An 18,117-nucleotide genomic window follows, 5' to 3' on the forward strand; every position below is an offset into this window, starting at 1 on the left:
CTGGCCGGCGCAGCCACACATGTGATATGGGGACAGGTGCCGATTGGACCGAGACCCCGCACGACTGCATGAAACTCTAGTGTAGGTCTCACTCTATGGAGACAGTATTAATCTACAACAATGTGGAAGGAGGATAAGACATGATGAGATGTGGGCGGGTATGTTTACGCCGTGGCAGCGTTGGCTGATCGTGAGGGGCAAATGCTGTGCCAGTAGCGCGCCTATGCAAGAGCTCTCGTATCCAGGGTCTAGTCCTCTTGGGCGAGAGCTTATAAAAAGGAGGGGTCGGGAGCTCTCACAAGAGCTTGAACGCGAAAGAGCTCTTGTCCATCTTCAAAGCTGTTCTCACTGACTCCAGCGCTCCACGGAATATCCCCATCTTTCAACTCCATCTCCTCTTAAGGTTATCTCAACATACATTATGGGTGTCTCCACCGAAGTCCCGCAGACCGTCGAGTGGGCGGGGAAGCGCGTCCCCATCTACCCCATGGAGACCGTCGACTTCGGACGAGTCCTTTCCCAGGAGCCCGCTGAGCTCGAGAACCTGCTCCGATGCTGTCGCGAGTCCGGCTTCTTCTACCTGGACCTCGACAGCCTCGATGGCCAGAGATTCCTCGATGACCAGCACCAGACGCTGAAGATGATGCACCGCTACTTCGACCACCCCATTGAGGAGAAGAACGAGCTCGGCCTCGTCACCGCACACCTTGGGTAAGTCGCATATGCTCAACCCGCAAACGATAACCATGGTTAGACTAACAAGCCAATTAGCTACGAGGGCGTCGGCTCCCGCACCGGCGGTCTTCCCAACACCAGAGACGGATATGAGATGTTCAAGGTGAGATCGGCATCATCCCCGCTCCGCCACTTACGCAAGTCACTTACATACCCCAAAGGTCTCCAGAGACGAGATCCAGCGCAAGGACCCCAAGTTCCCCGCCATCCTCAAGAACGACACCGACAAGCGCGTCCTCCGCAATGCCATCTCCGGCTCCAACATCGTCACCAAGGCGATCCTCTCCGGTCTCTCCTCTGCGATGGGCCTCACCGGCGCCTCCCGCTACGAGAACGCCCACCGCAACGACCGCCCCTCCACCTCCACCCTGGCCATGATGCACTACGTCCCGGCCGACCCTCTCAAGGACAAGGAGATCGGCCACCAGAAGCACACCGATATCTCCTCCCTGACCCTCCTCTTCGCCGAGGAGTGGGGCCTGCAGATCCGCCCTCCCGGAACCAAGGAGTTCGGCTTCGTCGCCCCCAAGCCCGGCTGCGCCATCATCAACGTCGGCGACTCGCTGCGCTTTGCTAGTGGCCACACCTTCATGTCCTGCATCCACCGTGTCGTGCCCTTCCGCCCGGATGAGCACCGCTACTCCATTGCTTACTTCCTCCGTGCCGAGAACGACACCATGTTCAAGGACAGCGAGGGCCGCTACATCACTGCTGGCCAGTGGCACGACGAGAAGTTCTTCCTGTTCAAGGCAACCCCTGATATCCAGGCTCTTGCCCCGCCGTCTATGCTGTACGGTGGCATGTCTGCCGATGAGGAGTGGACCCCGTACTCCCAGCCTGAGCTGGCCAAGGCGAAGGTTGAGGACGTCCAGAAGGAGCCCTTGGTGAAGGAGGCCCTGGTCGAGGCTCACTAAGCAAAGCATTCACAAATGAGGGGCATTGAAACTGGACCCTTTCTTGGCCTTAAACAATACAAATAGTCAAATGAATACACGCACATTGTTTGTGTAAAAACATCATGTTCAATCATTGATTTCTTGGAAGCAAAGCTACCAGATGATGCGACCGTGACGCCAATGACCCCACACTCTTCTATGGTTTTGGACACGGCCGAGATGTACCGGAAGAACAGAGCAATCGATGTTGACGTTGCTTTACGATTGACCAAAGCGCCCCAGTGACAGCGGCTCAGAATAATAGGCATTCAGTCCATACACATACACGTTCGATCCTCGATCACTGACGAAACGAGGATTTCTCGACCCCTCCTCCAACATGCCGAACTCCGCTCAACTGGCCTGGATTCTCTTAGCTCACTTAGTCTAGCTGTAGGCGAGCTCTTCCGTCACCAACATCCCTGTCTTCCAGGGGGTCCAGCCCCTCAAGGTGCTCGTATCGAACACCATCCCGCTGAAATAAACATGCCCGTCCCTCGACCTTTCAGTGGCCCTATCGTCCACATCGAACTGTCCGATCAGACGAATCTGCCATCGAATCAGCAGCCCATGTACGCCGGAAAGAATGAGCTTCCTCCCTATAGCGCCATTGGCGAAAACCCCGCCGCCAGCTCTGTGAGGGGTTCGAAATCCCGTCTCCAATTACCCCGCAGGTCGCGATTCCTACGCGTGTTTGGCCTAGCTTGCCTCGCGTTCATCGTCTATGCGCAATGGCGGCAAATATCACCCATTGGACGGTCTTCAATCTCAGAATCCAACTTGCATGGCCTCTCAGTCGCGCAACTCAAAGACGATCTTGGAACATGCGCCAAACTGCACCACAAACCGGTGGATCCCACCGGGTACGGGCGGGCAAGGAACTCCCGATATGTTGACGGCCACCGGCCCACCCTCATCAGGAACGCGACGGTTTGGACCGGGGAGCCGGTCAAGGAGAAAGCGAACTTCAGCTGGATACAAGCAGATGTCTTTGTCGAATTTGGTCTCATCAAGAACGTCGCTGAAACGATTTCGGTGAAAGAATTGCCTGAGGATGTTTTGGTTTACGACGCTAAAGGCCGCCCCCTCACTGCCGGCATCATCGATATGCACAGCCATGCCGCTGTACACTCTCTACCGACCATACACGGCAATGAGGATGTCAGCGAACTTTCGAAGGACATCACGCCCTATGTCAGGATAATTGACGGCATCCAGCCGACGGATCATCAGCTTCAGGTCATCAAGTCCGGGGGCGTGACGACGTCACTGATCCTCCCTGGCTCCAGCAACAACATCGGCGGAGAGGCCTTCCCAATCAAGCATGCTGTCGGACAACAGGATGGGCGAAACGAAACAAGTGTTACCGATATGTTGGCAGACCCGGATCGGACGTGGCGGTACATCAAGATGGCCTGCGGTGAAAACGCTAAGCAGATCCACGGGAAAGTTGGCGAGCGTGGTCCGTACAGTCGCCTGGGCGAAAGCTGGGAGCTTCGCCAAGCTTTTGAGCACGCCACGAAGTTGAAGCGCGAGCAAGATGATTGGTGCCGAAATGCTGCCCATGGGCTGGATAATGTCAAGACGTATCTCCCTTTCGAGCTCGAATGGGAAGGCTTGGTAGCTCTCTTAAGAGGGCAGGTCCACGTTCACACCCACTGTTACACCATCAACGACCTTGAAGCATTCGTTGACCATACGAATGAGTTCAAATTCCCAATCAGGGCTTTTCATCACGCTCACCAAACTCATCTTGTGCCCGATGTGAGTCCACTTTTGCATCCGTAAGATGGACTACAACTGACTTGGCTTGGTCTTACAGATACTGAAGCGGGCTTGGGGTGACGATCCACCGGCATCAGCCCTCTTCGCCGATAACATGTGGTATAAGGCCGAAGCCGCCATAGGTTCCGAATATGCTGGCAAGCATCTCTATGATGCGGGTCTCGTTCCCATCTACGTCAGCGATAACCCGGTTCTGAACGCCCAGCATGTCGTCTTCGAAGCCGCTAAAGCCTACAAATATGGACTACCATACCACGCGGCGCTTGCATCGGTGACAACGGCCCCGGCAGAGCGACTCGGTCTTGGTGAGCGCCTAGGTAAGATCAAGTCTGGCTATGACGCCGATATCGTCGTATGGGACAGCGATCCTTTGAGTGTTGGTGCGACCCCGGTTCAGGTCTGGATTGATGGCACAGCTCAGTATGAGAGTCCATTCGAACTGCAGAAGCCATTTGAAGGGACGCTTGTACCGGATGAGGATCTCGGAAATATAGGGGACGAGTCAGCTGTTATCAGCGGCGACGTGGTCTTCACTGGTATCTCAAAGGTTCTCATGTCTGTCGAAAAAGCAGGCGTTGCCGCTGATGGAGACAACTACAATGTGGCCGTCTCCAATGGCAGGATTACTTGTGTCGGAATCTGCGACCGTGAGCTCAAGACCGCGTCCAAGGTCAAGGGTGCCGTGATCGACGTCAAGAACGGGCATCTCTCACCAGCCTTTACCGCCTTTGGCTCGACGTTGGGTCTGAATTATATTGAGACCGAGAGTGTCACGGACAACGGAGCGGATGGGGGTCGCTTCAGTCGCGGGGTCGACGGCCTCGCACTCGACACAGAGAAACTACATGTGGCCCATCGATACGGTGTTACAAGGGCCATCTCGGCCCCGAAGTTCGCCGGCATCGCGACCCACCACGGCACAAGTGCGGGGTTCCTGGCCGGAGCGGAGACGGTACTTGACTCTGGGGCCGTCTTTGCTCGAGATGCCGCGCTACACTACACGCTCGACCTCTCAGCTAAACGGGGAGTTGATGGAATCTCGTCTATGTCTGCAGCCGTCGGTGACCTGTGCAACAAACTCTTGAGAGCCGTGGCCTCCCTTGCGTCTGAAAAGCCCATCAACTTTGAAGAGAAGTTTTCAGAGGCTTCATTCCTTCGTGCGGTGATACAGGGAAAGATGGCTCTCGCGGTTACTGTTCATAGCGCCGATACCATCGCAGCCTTGTTGGATGTGAAGTCCTCAATTGAGGACACCATCAAAGAGGCCCATCTGGGTGACAGTCGTTTAAGACTTGTCGTTGTCGGCGGTGCGGAATCGCATCTCGTTGCCGAACAGCTAGCGTCAGCTGGCGTGGGTGTCATCCTCGCCCCGTCGCAATCTTTTGCAGTTTCGTGGGATCAACGAAGGGCCCTTACAGGAGCACCTCTGACCAACGGGACGGCGATCGATGTTCTCGTCAACGCGGGGGTACTGACGGCCATCGGCCTCGAGGAAGATTGGCTCATTCGGGACTTAGGACTTCTCGCCGGGGTTGCATACGCCAATGGGGGACACAGGATAAGTGAGACGGCGGCACTTGATCTGATCAGCCGCAACATTTATGACATGCTAGGCTTGGCAGACGAGGAACGAGACCATTTCATGATATCATCGGGCCATCCACTTGAGATTGGTTCCAGAGTAAAAGCTGTTGGAAACGGACAAAGGTGTTGGCGTGTATGAGTATGAAGGTCATCTATTCTGCTTTACGAATATTTTTCATTCACAAAATCCCGTTGCATTCCTGGATACACGGCTGCTGCAGAACCGCACCTCGTCCTCTGCCCTCAGGTCGAACTCGTGTTACGGGCTTTGAGACGTGCTCCGACGTGGCCCGAAGGATGCAGAGTTCCCAGGCCAAAGGTTCTCAAGCTCATACCCGTCTCTCCACGCACCGCCTTATCAGAAGTGATCTCACAATCATACAAGGTAATGAAATGAGCAACGCATCCTATCAGAATGCGCTTCGCGAGGAATCGTCCTGGGCACATGTGCGCTCCGCCTCCGAATGGCAGCCACGATCCCGACTTGCCGTTGATGCTGTAGACAAACTCTCCGCTACTAGTCTTCTCAGGCAAGAGGAACCTCCCTGGCCAAAACTCCTCGGGCGGGTGGCTTCTGGCAGCCCCAGTGCACCAAACAGATGGGTTCATGTGCTCAGTAGTCGAGTTGACGAAGAATAGCCGATGCCCGGGAATAAGGGAACCCCGCACGTTCACTCCATCGACAGGTGTTTTGCGAGGGATGATACCGTGGACTCTCAGGCGAAGGGTCTCGGCAAAGACGGCTTGCAAGAACGGCTTCTTCAAGAGTTTCTCCATGTCGAAACGAGGTCCGCCATCGACATCCGCGATGCGACAGTCTGCCACCTCTTCTTTCACTACACGCATAAGCTCTGGGTCGCGGCATATCTCCAGGATGGCCCAGAAAGCGGCCGGTGAGGAGTTTGCTGTGCCTCTGCGAAATAGTCAGTGTCACGAAATTTGGTATGAGAAGGGACACGGGAGACTTGTACATACCCCCAGAGAAGCCCCAGGTTGTGAGCTGCGATAGAAGAGAAAGGAAATCGGTCGACATCGATGTACATGGCTGTACGATCGCGGAAGAACGCGTGGCCCCAGTAAGGATCGAATCCGTCCTCTGAGATGGTGTCGGGGTGGAAGTTCGCAACTGCCCACTCGTTCCATTCTTGAACAGCACGGAGGCACCTATCTCGAGCTTGGTATATGCGACTCATGAGGAAGTTAGGAAGGCGAAGAAACAGAAGGGTAATGTTGTCGTGGACGTATTGCCAGTCCTCCAAAAACATGGGGTTCTCCTTCAGCAAGTAAGGCCCACATAGAGTGTCGATGAAAGACCGCACAATCTCCATGTCCAACGACTCCTTCAGATCATGGAGCTCGTGTTCCGTGTTGCCCGCGGCCAGGTTTCGCATGTTCTTTGCCAACGCTTCGTCGAAACGGTCATTGAAACCCTTGGTCCCTGGACCAGAGAGGAGGTTGCTGATGTGGTGATGACTGCGAGCTCCGAAGTCATTGCGGACCTCTTCTTCACCATGCTTGGATGGGCCATCTTCTTTTGCCTCTTCTTCTTCTGTCCAGAAGAGGCCGAGGTCTTTCTTAGGCAACAGAAAGACGCGATGGACGAAGATGCCCTGGAAGAAGAATGTCGAGAGGGACTTGTTCTGGAAGGTGCTTCGGATGTTGCTTGCGCCTTGAACGATGTAGCAGCTGAAGTTGAACCACTTGATTTGAAGTGGTGAGGCTCGATGAAAGAGGTCGCTGAACATCAGAAGGATTAGCCTTGCCTACTATTGATGGGCCTCTACACAAGTGAAAGGCACATACGACACGGTGAGGAACTTCAGGACGTCGAAGACCCCTCTCAAGTGAGACCAAGTAAGAGGAATGAGGCTCGATCCCTTTGCAGGCTTCTTGCCGGAGCTGATGTGTGGTCGGAATGGGATGTCGGGAAACGCGTATGGCAGAAGGAGGAAGATGAACGAGATTGCAACTATGGTCAAAGCCTTATTTGACTCGACCGGGGGCAGAAACCCACCAAATGTGGTCGAGTTCTGGGCGATGATGGGCAGCCCAGTCCCTCCAGGCGCCACTGAAGCCATAACGTAAAGTTGCAAGGCCTTTCAGGGGATACCAGTTCACAGGACAGAGCGCACTTTCCCACTCCTTGCGTTCAAACATCAACAATTTCATTTTATATATACATCACATGCCGTCGCCTACCTGCGCAACTGTCGGGGCCCGATCCATCAATGAGTCCTGCGATTGCTGAAGAAAATCCTGTTCTCGTTTTGTAATGTTAACAAGGGTTCATGAATGAGGGGCACTGTATGCTGCCAAGATGTTTCGACTGCCAAGATGCCTGCAAAAAATGCTTCGTCGGGACTTGAAAGGAAGAAGCCGGCGCGGCTTTCCCACCCCGCGCGGAAGATCGTGAAGACGGGCTGGAGACAGAGCTCAATACGGTAAGTTCTCCATCTTATCAATCAAATTTGATCTTATCAGATGGGGATCAATGTAACGGTTCCCATCATTACTCGCAATTGCTCCACAATAAAATCTTTAGGGTCGCACAATGGTCTCTAGTGATAGCGTCTGCGATAGCGTACCTACGTCAATGCATCTCGATTTGAGTCTGGCCTATGTCAGTTACTGCTGAAGACCATTTAATCCTCAAATGAGGTGGTATCAAGCTCATCTGGCCCGCATGGAAGCTGAAATACGCGAGTATTGACTTGTCGCTCATTGGCGGTTACTAGAAAATTTAGCCCTTGCCCTTGAAGGGCCATGCAAGTTTAATGCGCCTAAGGCTAATGTCAAGACGATCATCCGTGAAATTTCCTTGGTTTCTTGAAGCTTCATGTTAACAACAGAGTATTCTGCGTCCCGGGTGAAGGTGGAGGCCACTCGCTCAGAAGACAATGAAGTCGGAAATGTAACCCGATGTCTCAACGGAGGACTTTTGGCATCAGACTTTTCAACTTCGCATCCCGCGCATCCCGACGAGCAGAAAGTCGAAGAGGCTGGATTTACCCGTTGAAGAAGTTCGTCTTCGCTCGGATTCAACTTTCCGCTGCAATCTGACTTATTCCATCCGAAATGATGGAACTGGTGACAGCAATGGCCTGGCATAGGCTGATGTTTGCTGTCGGTGCCATCTCAGCCTTTGCCGTGATTGTCCGCTTCATATATCGAGGATATCAACAACGACGCTTCTATCGAAATTTGGTGAGTCAACAGCGTGGGCTAGAATGGTAATTGTCAAAGACTAAGATTGGTCACAGCCAGGACCGCCTCACAGCTGGCTACTCGGCCATCTCAAAGCAGTTGGTGACGCAGCTGGGATACTACCATCCAATTGTCATCCGCAAGCGTACTACACCGAGCTCGCACGGCGACACAACCTCGATGGAATTTTCTACCTCGACCTCTGGCCAATCGGCCCACCAAGCGTAATCTTGACACGGCCTGAGTTGTGCGACCAGCCTGCCATCATCAAGTGCGCTGTTCGGCACCCTGTCGCGGACGACACACTCACGCCAGTGGTTGGCCACGGTGGCATCGCAAACTCGAACGGGCCTTTGTGGAAGAAGTCGCACACCACGTTACTGCCGGCCTTCTCTTGGGCAAATATCCGCTCCCTGGCGAGCTTGATGGCTGAAGAGTGTATGCCATTTCGGAGTCTGCTGAGTAGGCTGTCTGAAACCGGGGAGGAATTTTCCCTGGAAGATGTAGCAGCGAAGCTTGTCTTCGATATCATCTTTCGTATCATCTTCAACTTCCCCCTCAACGCTCAGACAGATGGAAGCCAGGACCTTGATGATCTGCGAGAGTTGATGGCATTCGCGGAAAGCCAGAGCGACCCGGCTGTCATGCTAAACCCGTTCGCCCGTTTGAAGATTTGGTGGAGAAGGAAGAAAATCTCCAAGCAGCTTGACATTTCAATGACCAGGAAAATCCGAGAACGCTTTATGGCTGTAAGGGGCTGGCCCCTAGGCTTGTTCAACGTAGAGGTGCCGTCGATTGACTATTCTAAGCTGAAGAAGGAGGAAAGGACTTTACAGGGATAGGCGCCTAGCAGCAGTGATGCAGACCGGGGCTAGGCGGTGTGCTACAGCAGAATAGTGGATCCGGCGGAGCCGGATCTCGGTAGCTGCTCCGGCAAAGCCGGAGATCTCGGCCGGGCTCTAGCCCGTTACATTACCTCCCCGCTCCCCTCCGGCGGCGCGTCCGTGGCGCTAGAGCTGGGTCTCCGTCGTGCTTCATCGCAGGGCCGTAACGTTGTTCGTAAGCCTCCATCGCTTCCGTCCCCTGGAGCGTCTCGATAGGCTCCCAGGTTCTCTCTGCGTATCCTTCCCACTTAACCAGCACTTCACGGCGTCTCCCACGCCCTCGACGCTTCCAGGCGGCGGCGTCGATACTCTCTACATTCCAGGTCTCCTCGCCTTCGTCATCTATAATTGGGGGCGGCTGCTCGTCGTCTAGCGTTTGCCCAGGTAAAGGGTCGTTACCTGCACGCTTCAGGGTATCCACGTGGAAGCGTGGGTATATAGCCGTTGGCACGTTAAGCTCTACCACGTATGGTGAGATAACCTTCGTAACGGTATACTTATGGTGCAACCAATCCAGTTTCTTGCATGGCCTAGGAGACCTGTAGTGGCCCATGTGAAGCCAGACTTTGTCGCCTGCTTCTAGTCTCTCCGTAGGCTGGCGCTTCCTGTTAGCCAGCTCCTCATAGCGTTGCTGCGTTGAGGCAAGGGTCGACCGTGCCATATCCATCACGTCCTGGAGCCTTGTTACCAACTTGCGTGCCAGGTCCTCGCGACGGCCCCCATGGTCTTCTGGGTCTGCCTCTTGAACCCGGACAGGCTCTGGGTGGTATCCGTGTTCTAAGAAGAAGCTGCTCATGCCTATAGCGCTGCTATCGCGGCTGCAGAGCGCTAGTTGAGCTGCTGGGAGGTTATTCGCCCAATCCTTCTGCGAGTAGGTAATGTAATTGCGTAGGTAGGCCTGGATCTCTTGGTTCATCCTTTCTGGGCCGCCATCAGTCTGTGGGTGATAGGCAGTACTGAGCCGCTGTTCTATTCCTAAAAGCTTGCAGAATTGCCGCCAGAAGCGGCTCGTCCAGTTGCTTCCTCTGTCGCTCACGATTGAAGTAGGGACGCCGTGGAAGCGGAAGTGGCAGCTCAGGAATCGTTCAGCGCAGGCTTCAGCTTCCATACTTTCCATAGCTTCAAGGGTTACGCCTTTTCCTAGCCGGTCGATAATTACCCAAAGGTATCGCTCACCCTTATCCGTAAGGGGAAGGTCGGTAATGAAATCCATAGCGAGGTCGCTTCGTATACGCTGCGGTATTGGTAGAGGTTTCAGAAGTCCTTTTCGATGCTCTCTCCAGATGTGGCTTCGCCCGCAGCCATCGCAATTGCGGCAGAAGCGTCGTACTAGCTGTGACTGGCCAGGCCAGTAGAAGCGCCTACTGACTAACGCGAGGGTATTATCTCTACCAGGGTGGCCACTAAGTACTGAGTCGTGGCTGCTTTGAACGATACGAGTACGTAGTGTGTTCGCCTCGCTATCTAGGTCTTCGCTACCTGGTACCCAGATCCGGTCTCTGAATAGTAGTCGGTTGCCATTATCGATCTCACACTCAGCAATCTGGACCTTTAGCTTGAGGCTAGGAGGGAAGCTTCTTTCTCGTTGTTTCACAGCATTATATGCCTGCTGGTAGACTTGGTCTTGCCCTTGGGTCTGGTCCCAGAGTTGCTGTAGTTCCTTATCGTCGGTGAACACAAGCACTGATGGGGCTGCCTCTACGCGTCGTGTACGCGTTGAGGTAAGGGCTACTTCGGGAAGAAGCTGGAGAATCCGGCCTTGTTCGCGCTCGTCCTCTAGAGACGTAGGTACGTCTTGTTCGCGTCTAGAGAGTGCGTCTGGCACTACTGCTTCACTTCCTGGCCGGTACTGTATCTCGAAGTTGTACTGAGACAGCTCCTCTGCCCATCGGCTTTGTCGTTCTGTGAGCCTCTGCTTTGTCATGAAGTACTTCAGGTTCTTATGATCAGATAGAACCTTGAACTTATTGACGCTCTGCAGTTCCGCTCTCCATGCTCGTAGGCAGCTAATAATAGCTAGCATCTCCTTATCGTGGATTGGGTAGTTGAACTGGGCGGCATTCAGCCGCTGCGAGTGGTATGCTACTGCGTGACGTCTCCCATGCTCATCTTCTTGTGACAGTACTCCTCCAAGGGCGAAGCCTGAGCAGTCAGCCTCAACGTAGGTTGTACGCTCAGGGTCTAGTTGATGTAGGATAGGCTTGGCTGCAAAGATCCTCTTAAGCTCCTGGAATGCTACTTCCTGCTCTTTACCCCAGTGGAATAGGACGCCCTTCTTTGTAAGAGATATAAGGGGTCCAGCAATCTCTGAGTATGCTGGGATGAAGATCCGATAGTAGTTTGCAAACCCTAGGAAGCTTCTAACTCCCTTAACCGTCTTTGGCGCAGCCCATTCCTTGATTGCCTTCAGCTTCTCAGGATCGCAGGAGATGCCTACTCCTGCGGTGATAATGAACCCTAGGTACTTGACTGTCTTCACAGAGAACGCACACTTATGAGGGTCTAGCCGGAGCCCTGCAAGAGCAAGCTTCCGTAGTACTAGCTTAACCTTTGCTTCGTGGTCTTGCCGTGAGCCGTTTGAGTAGATCAGTACGTCGTCCATATATGCCGTAGCGAAATCGTCTAGGTACTCTCGAAGCACTCCGTTGATATATCGTTGAAATGTAGCGGGGGCTCCTGTAAGCCCAAAGGGTACAACTAGCCATTCGAATAGCCCATATCTTGTCCTGAAGGCCGTCTTATGCTCCTCTCCTTCAGCAATTCGTATCTTATGGAACGCTGCAACCACATCCAGTTTCGTGAACCACTTAGCAGCACTAACAGTGCGTAGTGTCTCTTGGATTAAGGGGAGAGGGTATCGGTCGCGCTTAGTGAGTTCATTAAGGGCGCGGTAGTCAACACAAAAGCGTATCCCTCCCCCTGGTTTACGTACGAACAGTACTGGTGCTGATGCCTCTGAGCTGCTGGCGCGGATAAAGCCTTTATCCAGTAGGTCTCGTAGGGTCTTACGGAGGACGAGGAGTTCTTCTCGTGACATGCTATAGAGCGGCCCCCATGGTAGTACAGTCTCATTACCACTACTATCCTGTTTGATAGGGATCTTATGGTCGACCCCAGGACGATGTGGTGGAAGGTTGGCGGCTTCGTCAGGTTGGAACAGCTTGTGGAACTCAGCTAGTATAGCTGGCGGAAGGAGGGCCTTTAGATCTGCCTTCTCAGTCTTCTTCGTAAGGGCCTTCTGTATATCTGCTAGGCTGATGGCTCGGACTTCGTATCCTGCAGTTCGTTTGGTGTCTCGTTGTGCTCTCCTATAGAGTGCAGTGAAAGGAGCTCCTGGAAGGAGACGCGCGGCTCTGATCTCCCTTACTCGATCTGGTTCTTCTTCGCCTTTTAAGCGTAGGTCTACGCCACCCCTCCTATGCCGTATCCGTTGTGCAGCGGCATCGTATAGAATACGGTTCCTCTCCATCCAAGGCTTCCCTAGGAACAGGTCGTCACCAAGGCTACGTACGGTATATGCAAAGATCTTCTCATCATAACCACACAGCTCTAGGTTGAAGACAACTACACCTGTTGCTTTTGTAGCGCCTGTAGCGTCGCTAAAGCTGCCTAGCAGCCGCTCAGAGCGGTCTACTACCGGTAGGCGGAGCTTACGGGCGAGGTCGTGGTCGATAAGGGAGTATAGATCGCACCCAGTGTCTACTAGGGCGTCTGCTTGAGTGCCCTTGTGTATGCGGGTAGTGATCACTGCTGATTTGCTGCTCATGTGATGCTTGAACTGCTTCCATTCTGTAATGTCACTAGGCTTGGCCTCTAACGCCCGACTTCGCGTTAGAGTTACTCTTTTCCCGAGCTCTCTTCAGCTTCAGAGCTTCCTAGCTCCTCTATAGCATTACTATCGCTGCTCTCCTCTCGCCTCTTAGCTTTCTCAACCTTCTTGACCTTCTTAGGCCCTGAACGTCTTGGCTTAGGGCACCGTGTAGCAATATGGCCGATCTTATTGCAGTTATAGCATTTACGGTTATCTTTCTGGGGCCTTATGTTGTCTTCTGATGAGGAAGAGTCGCTGCGGTAGCGCTGTGACTTTGCGGCTCTTCTGGGCTCCTTAGTCCGGCTGACTCCAGCCATGAGGGTGTCCCCATCGGCATCTCGGTATCGTCGTCGTTCGTGACGTTCCTGGTAGGTCCTACTATCTAGCCCTGACCCTATTATCATAAGGACCCGGGCGTATTCTGGGTAGGTTTTCGGGGGATCGATTACACTAATTAGACGGTCCCGCAGAGTGGAGTTCAGGGCTCCTTTCAGATAGTTGATTCTGACTGCGTCTGCCCAGTGTCCTCCTCCACCTTCTGCTAACTCCTTCTCAAACTTTGGGAGGAATGTAGCAAAGCTTTCGTTTTCCTTCTGTCGGATAGTACGTAGCCTATCCAGTGCCCTGGCTTCTGCATTGGGATCTCCATAGCGAGTCTCAAGGTATTGCATAAACTGATCGGAGGATTCCGCTCCATCTGCTCCGCCTTGAGCGTAGTAGGGTGACGCCATGGTTTGAGCTGTGCCTTCCAGCCTTGCGTAGATGTATGCGAATATATCGGCATCACAGTCGAAAGCTTCCCTATCTCTTCGTATCTTTCCCTTCATCTCTAGGAACCAACGTTGGAAATCTTTACGTATGCCGCTAAACTTTGGTGGGTTTGGTATTTGATGTTTCCTCCGCCCTCTAGCTGCCATCGTTATACCGTCGCTCGTTGCCTGTATAGTTGTATCGGCTGTGGACGGGGTCGTTACGCTGCTCGCAAGCGGCGTAGGGGTTGCTCTATCCGTTGACATAAGCCCATTCAGAGCTGTCAAGAGCTGCGTCATCTGGGCCGTCTGCTGGGCCATCTGGTCCTGAAGAGGACGGACGCTTGCGTTGACCGCTTCGTTGATCCGGCGATCAATCTCAGCATTCATCGCGTCGTTTGCGCTACCCTCTAGCGAATCGTCGTGTCGCTCTCGTGAGGTTCCGTATAGCGTCTTCTCGTTTGCACTACCCTCTAGCGAATCGTCATATCGCTCTCGTGAGGTTTCGTATAGCGTCTTTTGTTGTCGAGCTTAGAATATGTAAGGGGCTGGCCCCTAGGCTTGTTCAACGTAGAGGTGCCGTCGATTGACTATTCTAAGCTGAAGAAGGAGGAAAGGACTTTACAGGGATAGGCGCCTAGCAGCAGTGATGCAGACCGGGGCTAGGCGGTGTGCTACAGCAGAATAGTGGATCCGGCGGAGCCGGATCTCGGTAGCTGCTCCGGCAAAGCCGGAGATCTCGGCCGGGCTCTAGCCCGTTACAATGGCATTGCCTCAAGACGAAATTATATCATCCCGACGAAGTGCACAGTCCATCTTGGACTTGATGCTGCGCGAGCACCTCCCGACTCCATCAGCAGCAAGCAAAGAACGACCAAATGGTCGGAATCTGTCAGAGATCGATGAGGCTGTGATTCTATCCAAGTGAGTGAGAACCTGCTGTATCGGTACAAGTACTGGCTAATTCATGGTTAGCATCAAGAATCTGCTCGTAGGGGGGCATGGAACGACAACAGACAGCATTTGTGTAAGCTCAATAAGATCCTCTAAACACTATGGAGCTCAACCTTCTCACAGCAGCCTCCCAGTTTTCCTTTATGCTTCTTTCTGAGGCACCGACGGTGGTCGAAACCATGCTTCAGGAGCACAGAGATATCCTAGGATCCGACTTTGACAGCATCGTGAGCTCCATTGCAAACAACCCAGAAAGATTGCAGACGCTGCCATACACCGAGGCTGTTATCAAAGAGATCTTGAGGCTATTTCCAATTGGATTCACGGTTAGACAGGCCGCCCCACAAGCAACGGTGAGCCATAATGGCGAGACATTCCCGATAGATAACGGCTTGATGGTTTGCATGAACGGCCATGATCTACACTACAATCCCCAGTTCTTCCCGAACCCCTCAAAATTCTCACCAGAACGGTGGCTAGGTCCCAATGAGATTCCAAGATCGCAATTTAGAACCTTTGGGAGAGGTTTGAGGTCATGTATGGGAGAAAACCTTGCCATGAATGAGTTGAAGATCATCTTTTCGCTGATCTTGGTGGACTTTTCCTTCAAATGCTACGGGTTGGCGCCTAATACAAAAACAACAACTTCATACACGGATTTGGATCAGACGTACGGAGATATTATCTTTCAAGAGCTAGGACTAGAGGCAAAGCCTCGAGGTGGGATGATGATGACTGTTCAAAGACGATAATAGGATTACTTTATCTGAAAAGCTGTGATTCAGAAAGCTGAAGGCCCACCGTCCAATGTATTCCGCGAATGTGAGCTTCCATTCCGTCCTTGGACTTCAGATCGTCAGCATTTCGACTGGAATCAGTGCCCCCCTAGAAACTCTACCGCTTGCAAATTAGAGTCTAACTTCGGCATACAGGGAATAGGGTCATGGCTGCTGTATAAGATGCTGGTCTCGCCAGGCTTCTACACAAGATGATCTCTCAACTTATTGCGTCACAAACACGCTTCGCGGAAAACGCTTTTCGATCCTTGTCTTTGTCGTATCGGAGTTGGTGGGGTATTCGCCAACATTTCCGTCTGCCTCCTTCTGTAGACTTGAATCTGACAAGGCTTTGGATAATGGATGAGTAAACTGCCGACTATATCATGGTCAGTCATCTATCCATTGGCCTTTCAGCCTGTGTAACTCTCCGAGATTGCTGAAGCCTCAAGGCTTCAGCACATAACTATTATGCAGTTGCGTTTTAGTCTCGGTTAACATCACGATGCGGAAAATAAGTCTGTGGTCTCTAACCGTCAGGCGTCATACCCTACGCATTGAACATAGACCGTGCTAATGACGGTGATGGTGTGTGATATCTTACAGCCGATCCGGTCACTCCTATCTGGGCAATAGAGTTTCGATGGTCGAAAGCTTGACACGAACAAAGCGAGACTCCGGATATCACTTGCGGGGGTATGTAAATCACCATACAACGTTGTATCGAATAATCGAACACGGAGCTATTGATTGATCCTTTGGAATGGTTTCAATGTCCGCGGCTTGCTCTCCCACCGGCAAGGTGACTAATTCCCTCTCCGACGCATTGTCCATGGTGCCGCTCTCCCACCGGCCCAAAGATTTATAAGCGATTGCATGTATGAGATTCATAGTTCTTCATAGGCAATTTGGCAAACGAAAATCAAGTCGCAAAGTATGTGTTCAGCATATCGGGAATCAGAGGTCTATCCCTTAGCAACCCGGAACGTGGCGAGAAAGTGACATTTTTCGAGAAGCGGAAGAGGCTACCCAAGGACCCATGAACGCCCTTACCTTAACGACGGGTAAAACAAGACGAGCGAGCGCGCTGTAATTGAAGCACATAAAATCAAGGTCTTAGGAATTAGGCATCTTTCTGGAGCATCAAGCGTGCAATTCAACTCGAGGGTGAGGTGGTGTTTTGACGTCAGCGGAAGGCTATTTATCAGTCAGCTATTATCCCACTCGGCCTCCCACCCGATCAATTATCATCTTAGTGGGCAATTGTTTCTAAGCATGCTGCATAGAAAGAATCGTTGAACGGGAAGGAAAAGACTGAGTATCGTCTATGGTGTGGAATCGCCGAATCCAACATATAAAAGGAGGAGGAATGGACCGGGAAATGCTTCATAGATCACACTTCTAACACGAGAAGTATCGCTGAAAATATCCTGTTGAACTCATCTGGTTCTTTTACGATGGCCAAAACTTTCTTTCTTGTCTTGGCAGCCGCTATTGGACTTTTTGCAACGGCTTCATCTTTCTCTCCGGAGCCTGCTTCTCTTGTGGTCGAAAGAGTTCCTTCGAATGTTACGCCATATGTACTTCGATACTCTACCGGAGATGCTTATCAAATTGGCGCCGACATTTACAGGGTCCTGGTGACAGAGCAGTCTTCGGGTGGCGCTTTCACCTTGTTTACGGAAAGCGGAAGGGAGAATCTCCAGATAACCACGCACCGCCACCAACGCTACTACGAAACCTTCTTCGCAATCCGCGGAGGCATGACGATGTGGATCAATGAAGAGACGCGCGCGCTACAGGCATCGGACTTCGCTACTGTCCCTCAGAACCAAAACCACTCTTTCCAGTTCACTGAGCCCGATACCTTGATGGCGAGCTTCATAGCACCAGGAGGGTTCGAAAAATGGATTTACAACGTCTCAGAACCCTTTTCGAGCGAATTCGATGCACCGTTCCCGCCGGATCAACCACTGCCTTATCCTGTGGACAAGATCATTGCCGCAGCAGCTGACGGAAGCTTCGACATTACGATCGCCCCAGATGCGGCCTTGTCGCACAACATGACAAACGGTACCTCAAACCAAGGGTTGCCTTGGCATAATCGAAATAGCGACTTGCCGGGTAACCCAGATGAGCCGTACTTCGTCGCCAACAATCGGGGCCCAAAGTTCCTTCATCGTTCCGAAGGTCAGGTCATCGCGCCTCTGGTGAGCAGGAATGAAACGTCCGGAAATGCTACTATCAGTATCATCACAATCAGGAGGAGAGCGCTGGGTAGCGAAGCACCACTGCGCAAATCGAGCGGCTCACAAGTGATGTTGGTCCTAGACGGGCAGTTGATGATCTCGTTGGCAGGGCAGAACGAAAGTCTCCTTACGGGCGATGTCGTGTTCGTGCCGCCTGATACTAAGTACAGCTACTGGAGTGACGTCGCTTTCACTAGGCTATATGTTGGTGCGACATCTGGTGATGATGGATTGGCTGACCAGTTGATGAGGGATGCAGAAGACTGGGGCTTCGCGCTGTATCCATCGACTTAATATGACGTCAGCCCTGAAGAGATGCTTTGAAAGCCACGGAAGAAGTTGCTGATTACACAAGACAGATACTGAAGTTATCCTTGGTCGTTCACGTTGGTCTGGGGTCATGATGTTAGGCAAATGTAAAATGAAGTCGAGAGACATCCTGAATATTTCT

The 18,117-nt window shown here is 52.6% G+C and overlaps 6 protein-coding genes across 6 annotated transcripts; 5 read left to right on the forward strand and 1 right to left on the reverse strand.

The window, feature by feature from the left end:
* Positions 1–421: 421 nt before the first annotated feature.
* vrtI-0 (Oxidoreductase vrtI) lies at positions 422–1,649 on the forward strand (the record flags this gene model as incomplete). The annotated part of the gene is made up of 3 exons (XM_032021988.1): positions 422–711; positions 772–838; positions 897–1,649. The coding sequence occupies 3 exons, from the start codon at positions 422–424 to the stop codon at positions 1,647–1,649; spliced, it is 1,110 nt and encodes a 369-aa protein (XP_031881097.1).
* Positions 1,650–2,156: 507 nt separating this feature from the next.
* CGGC5_v004542 (uncharacterized protein) lies at positions 2,157–5,178 on the forward strand (the record flags this gene model as incomplete). The annotated part of the gene is made up of 2 exons (XM_032021989.1): positions 2,157–3,434; positions 3,493–5,178. The coding sequence occupies 2 exons, from the start codon at positions 2,157–2,159 to the stop codon at positions 5,176–5,178; spliced, it is 2,964 nt and encodes a 987-aa protein (XP_031881096.1).
* Positions 5,179–5,282: 104 nt separating this feature from the next.
* Positions 5,283–7,117, reverse strand: CGGC5_v004543 (25-hydroxycholesterol 7-alpha-hydroxylase; the record flags this gene model as incomplete). Its single annotated transcript, XM_032021990.1, has 3 exons — positions 5,283–5,952; positions 6,015–6,776; positions 6,843–7,117. The coding sequence occupies 3 exons, from the start codon at positions 7,115–7,117 to the stop codon at positions 5,283–5,285; spliced, it is 1,707 nt and encodes a 568-aa protein (XP_031881099.1).
* Positions 7,118–8,135: 1,018 nt separating this feature from the next.
* stcS-4 (putative sterigmatocystin biosynthesis P450 monooxygenase stcS) lies at positions 8,136–9,085 on the forward strand (the record flags this gene model as incomplete). The annotated part of the gene is made up of 2 exons (XM_032021991.2): positions 8,136–8,243; positions 8,300–9,085. The coding sequence occupies 2 exons, from the start codon at positions 8,136–8,138 to the stop codon at positions 9,083–9,085; spliced, it is 894 nt and encodes a 297-aa protein (XP_031881098.2).
* A 5,365-nt stretch (positions 9,086–14,450) lies between these two features.
* On the forward strand, positions 14,451–15,393 carry CGGC5_v004545 (uncharacterized protein; the record flags this gene model as incomplete). Its single annotated transcript, XM_066151305.1, has 3 exons — positions 14,451–14,611; positions 14,663–14,714; positions 14,765–14,848. 3 exons carry the CDS (start codon positions 14,451–14,453, stop codon positions 14,846–14,848), a joined length of 297 nt encoding a protein of 98 aa, XP_066009584.1.
* Positions 15,394–16,874: 1,481 nt separating this feature from the next.
* QDOI-2 (Quercetin 2,3-dioxygenase) lies at positions 16,875–17,960 on the forward strand (the record flags this gene model as incomplete). The annotated part of the gene is made up of 1 exon (XM_032021993.1): positions 16,875–17,960. One exon carries the CDS (start codon positions 16,875–16,877, stop codon positions 17,958–17,960), a length of 1,086 nt encoding a protein of 361 aa, XP_031881100.1.
* Positions 17,961–18,117: the final 157 nt, after the last annotated feature.

This window comes from Colletotrichum fructicola, assembly GCF_000319635.2.
Source record: "Colletotrichum fructicola Nara gc5 chromosome Unknown KSG_Nara_v1_contig02, whole genome shotgun sequence".
Lineage (NCBI taxonomy): Eukaryota > Fungi > Ascomycota > Sordariomycetes > Glomerellales > Glomerellaceae > Colletotrichum > Colletotrichum fructicola.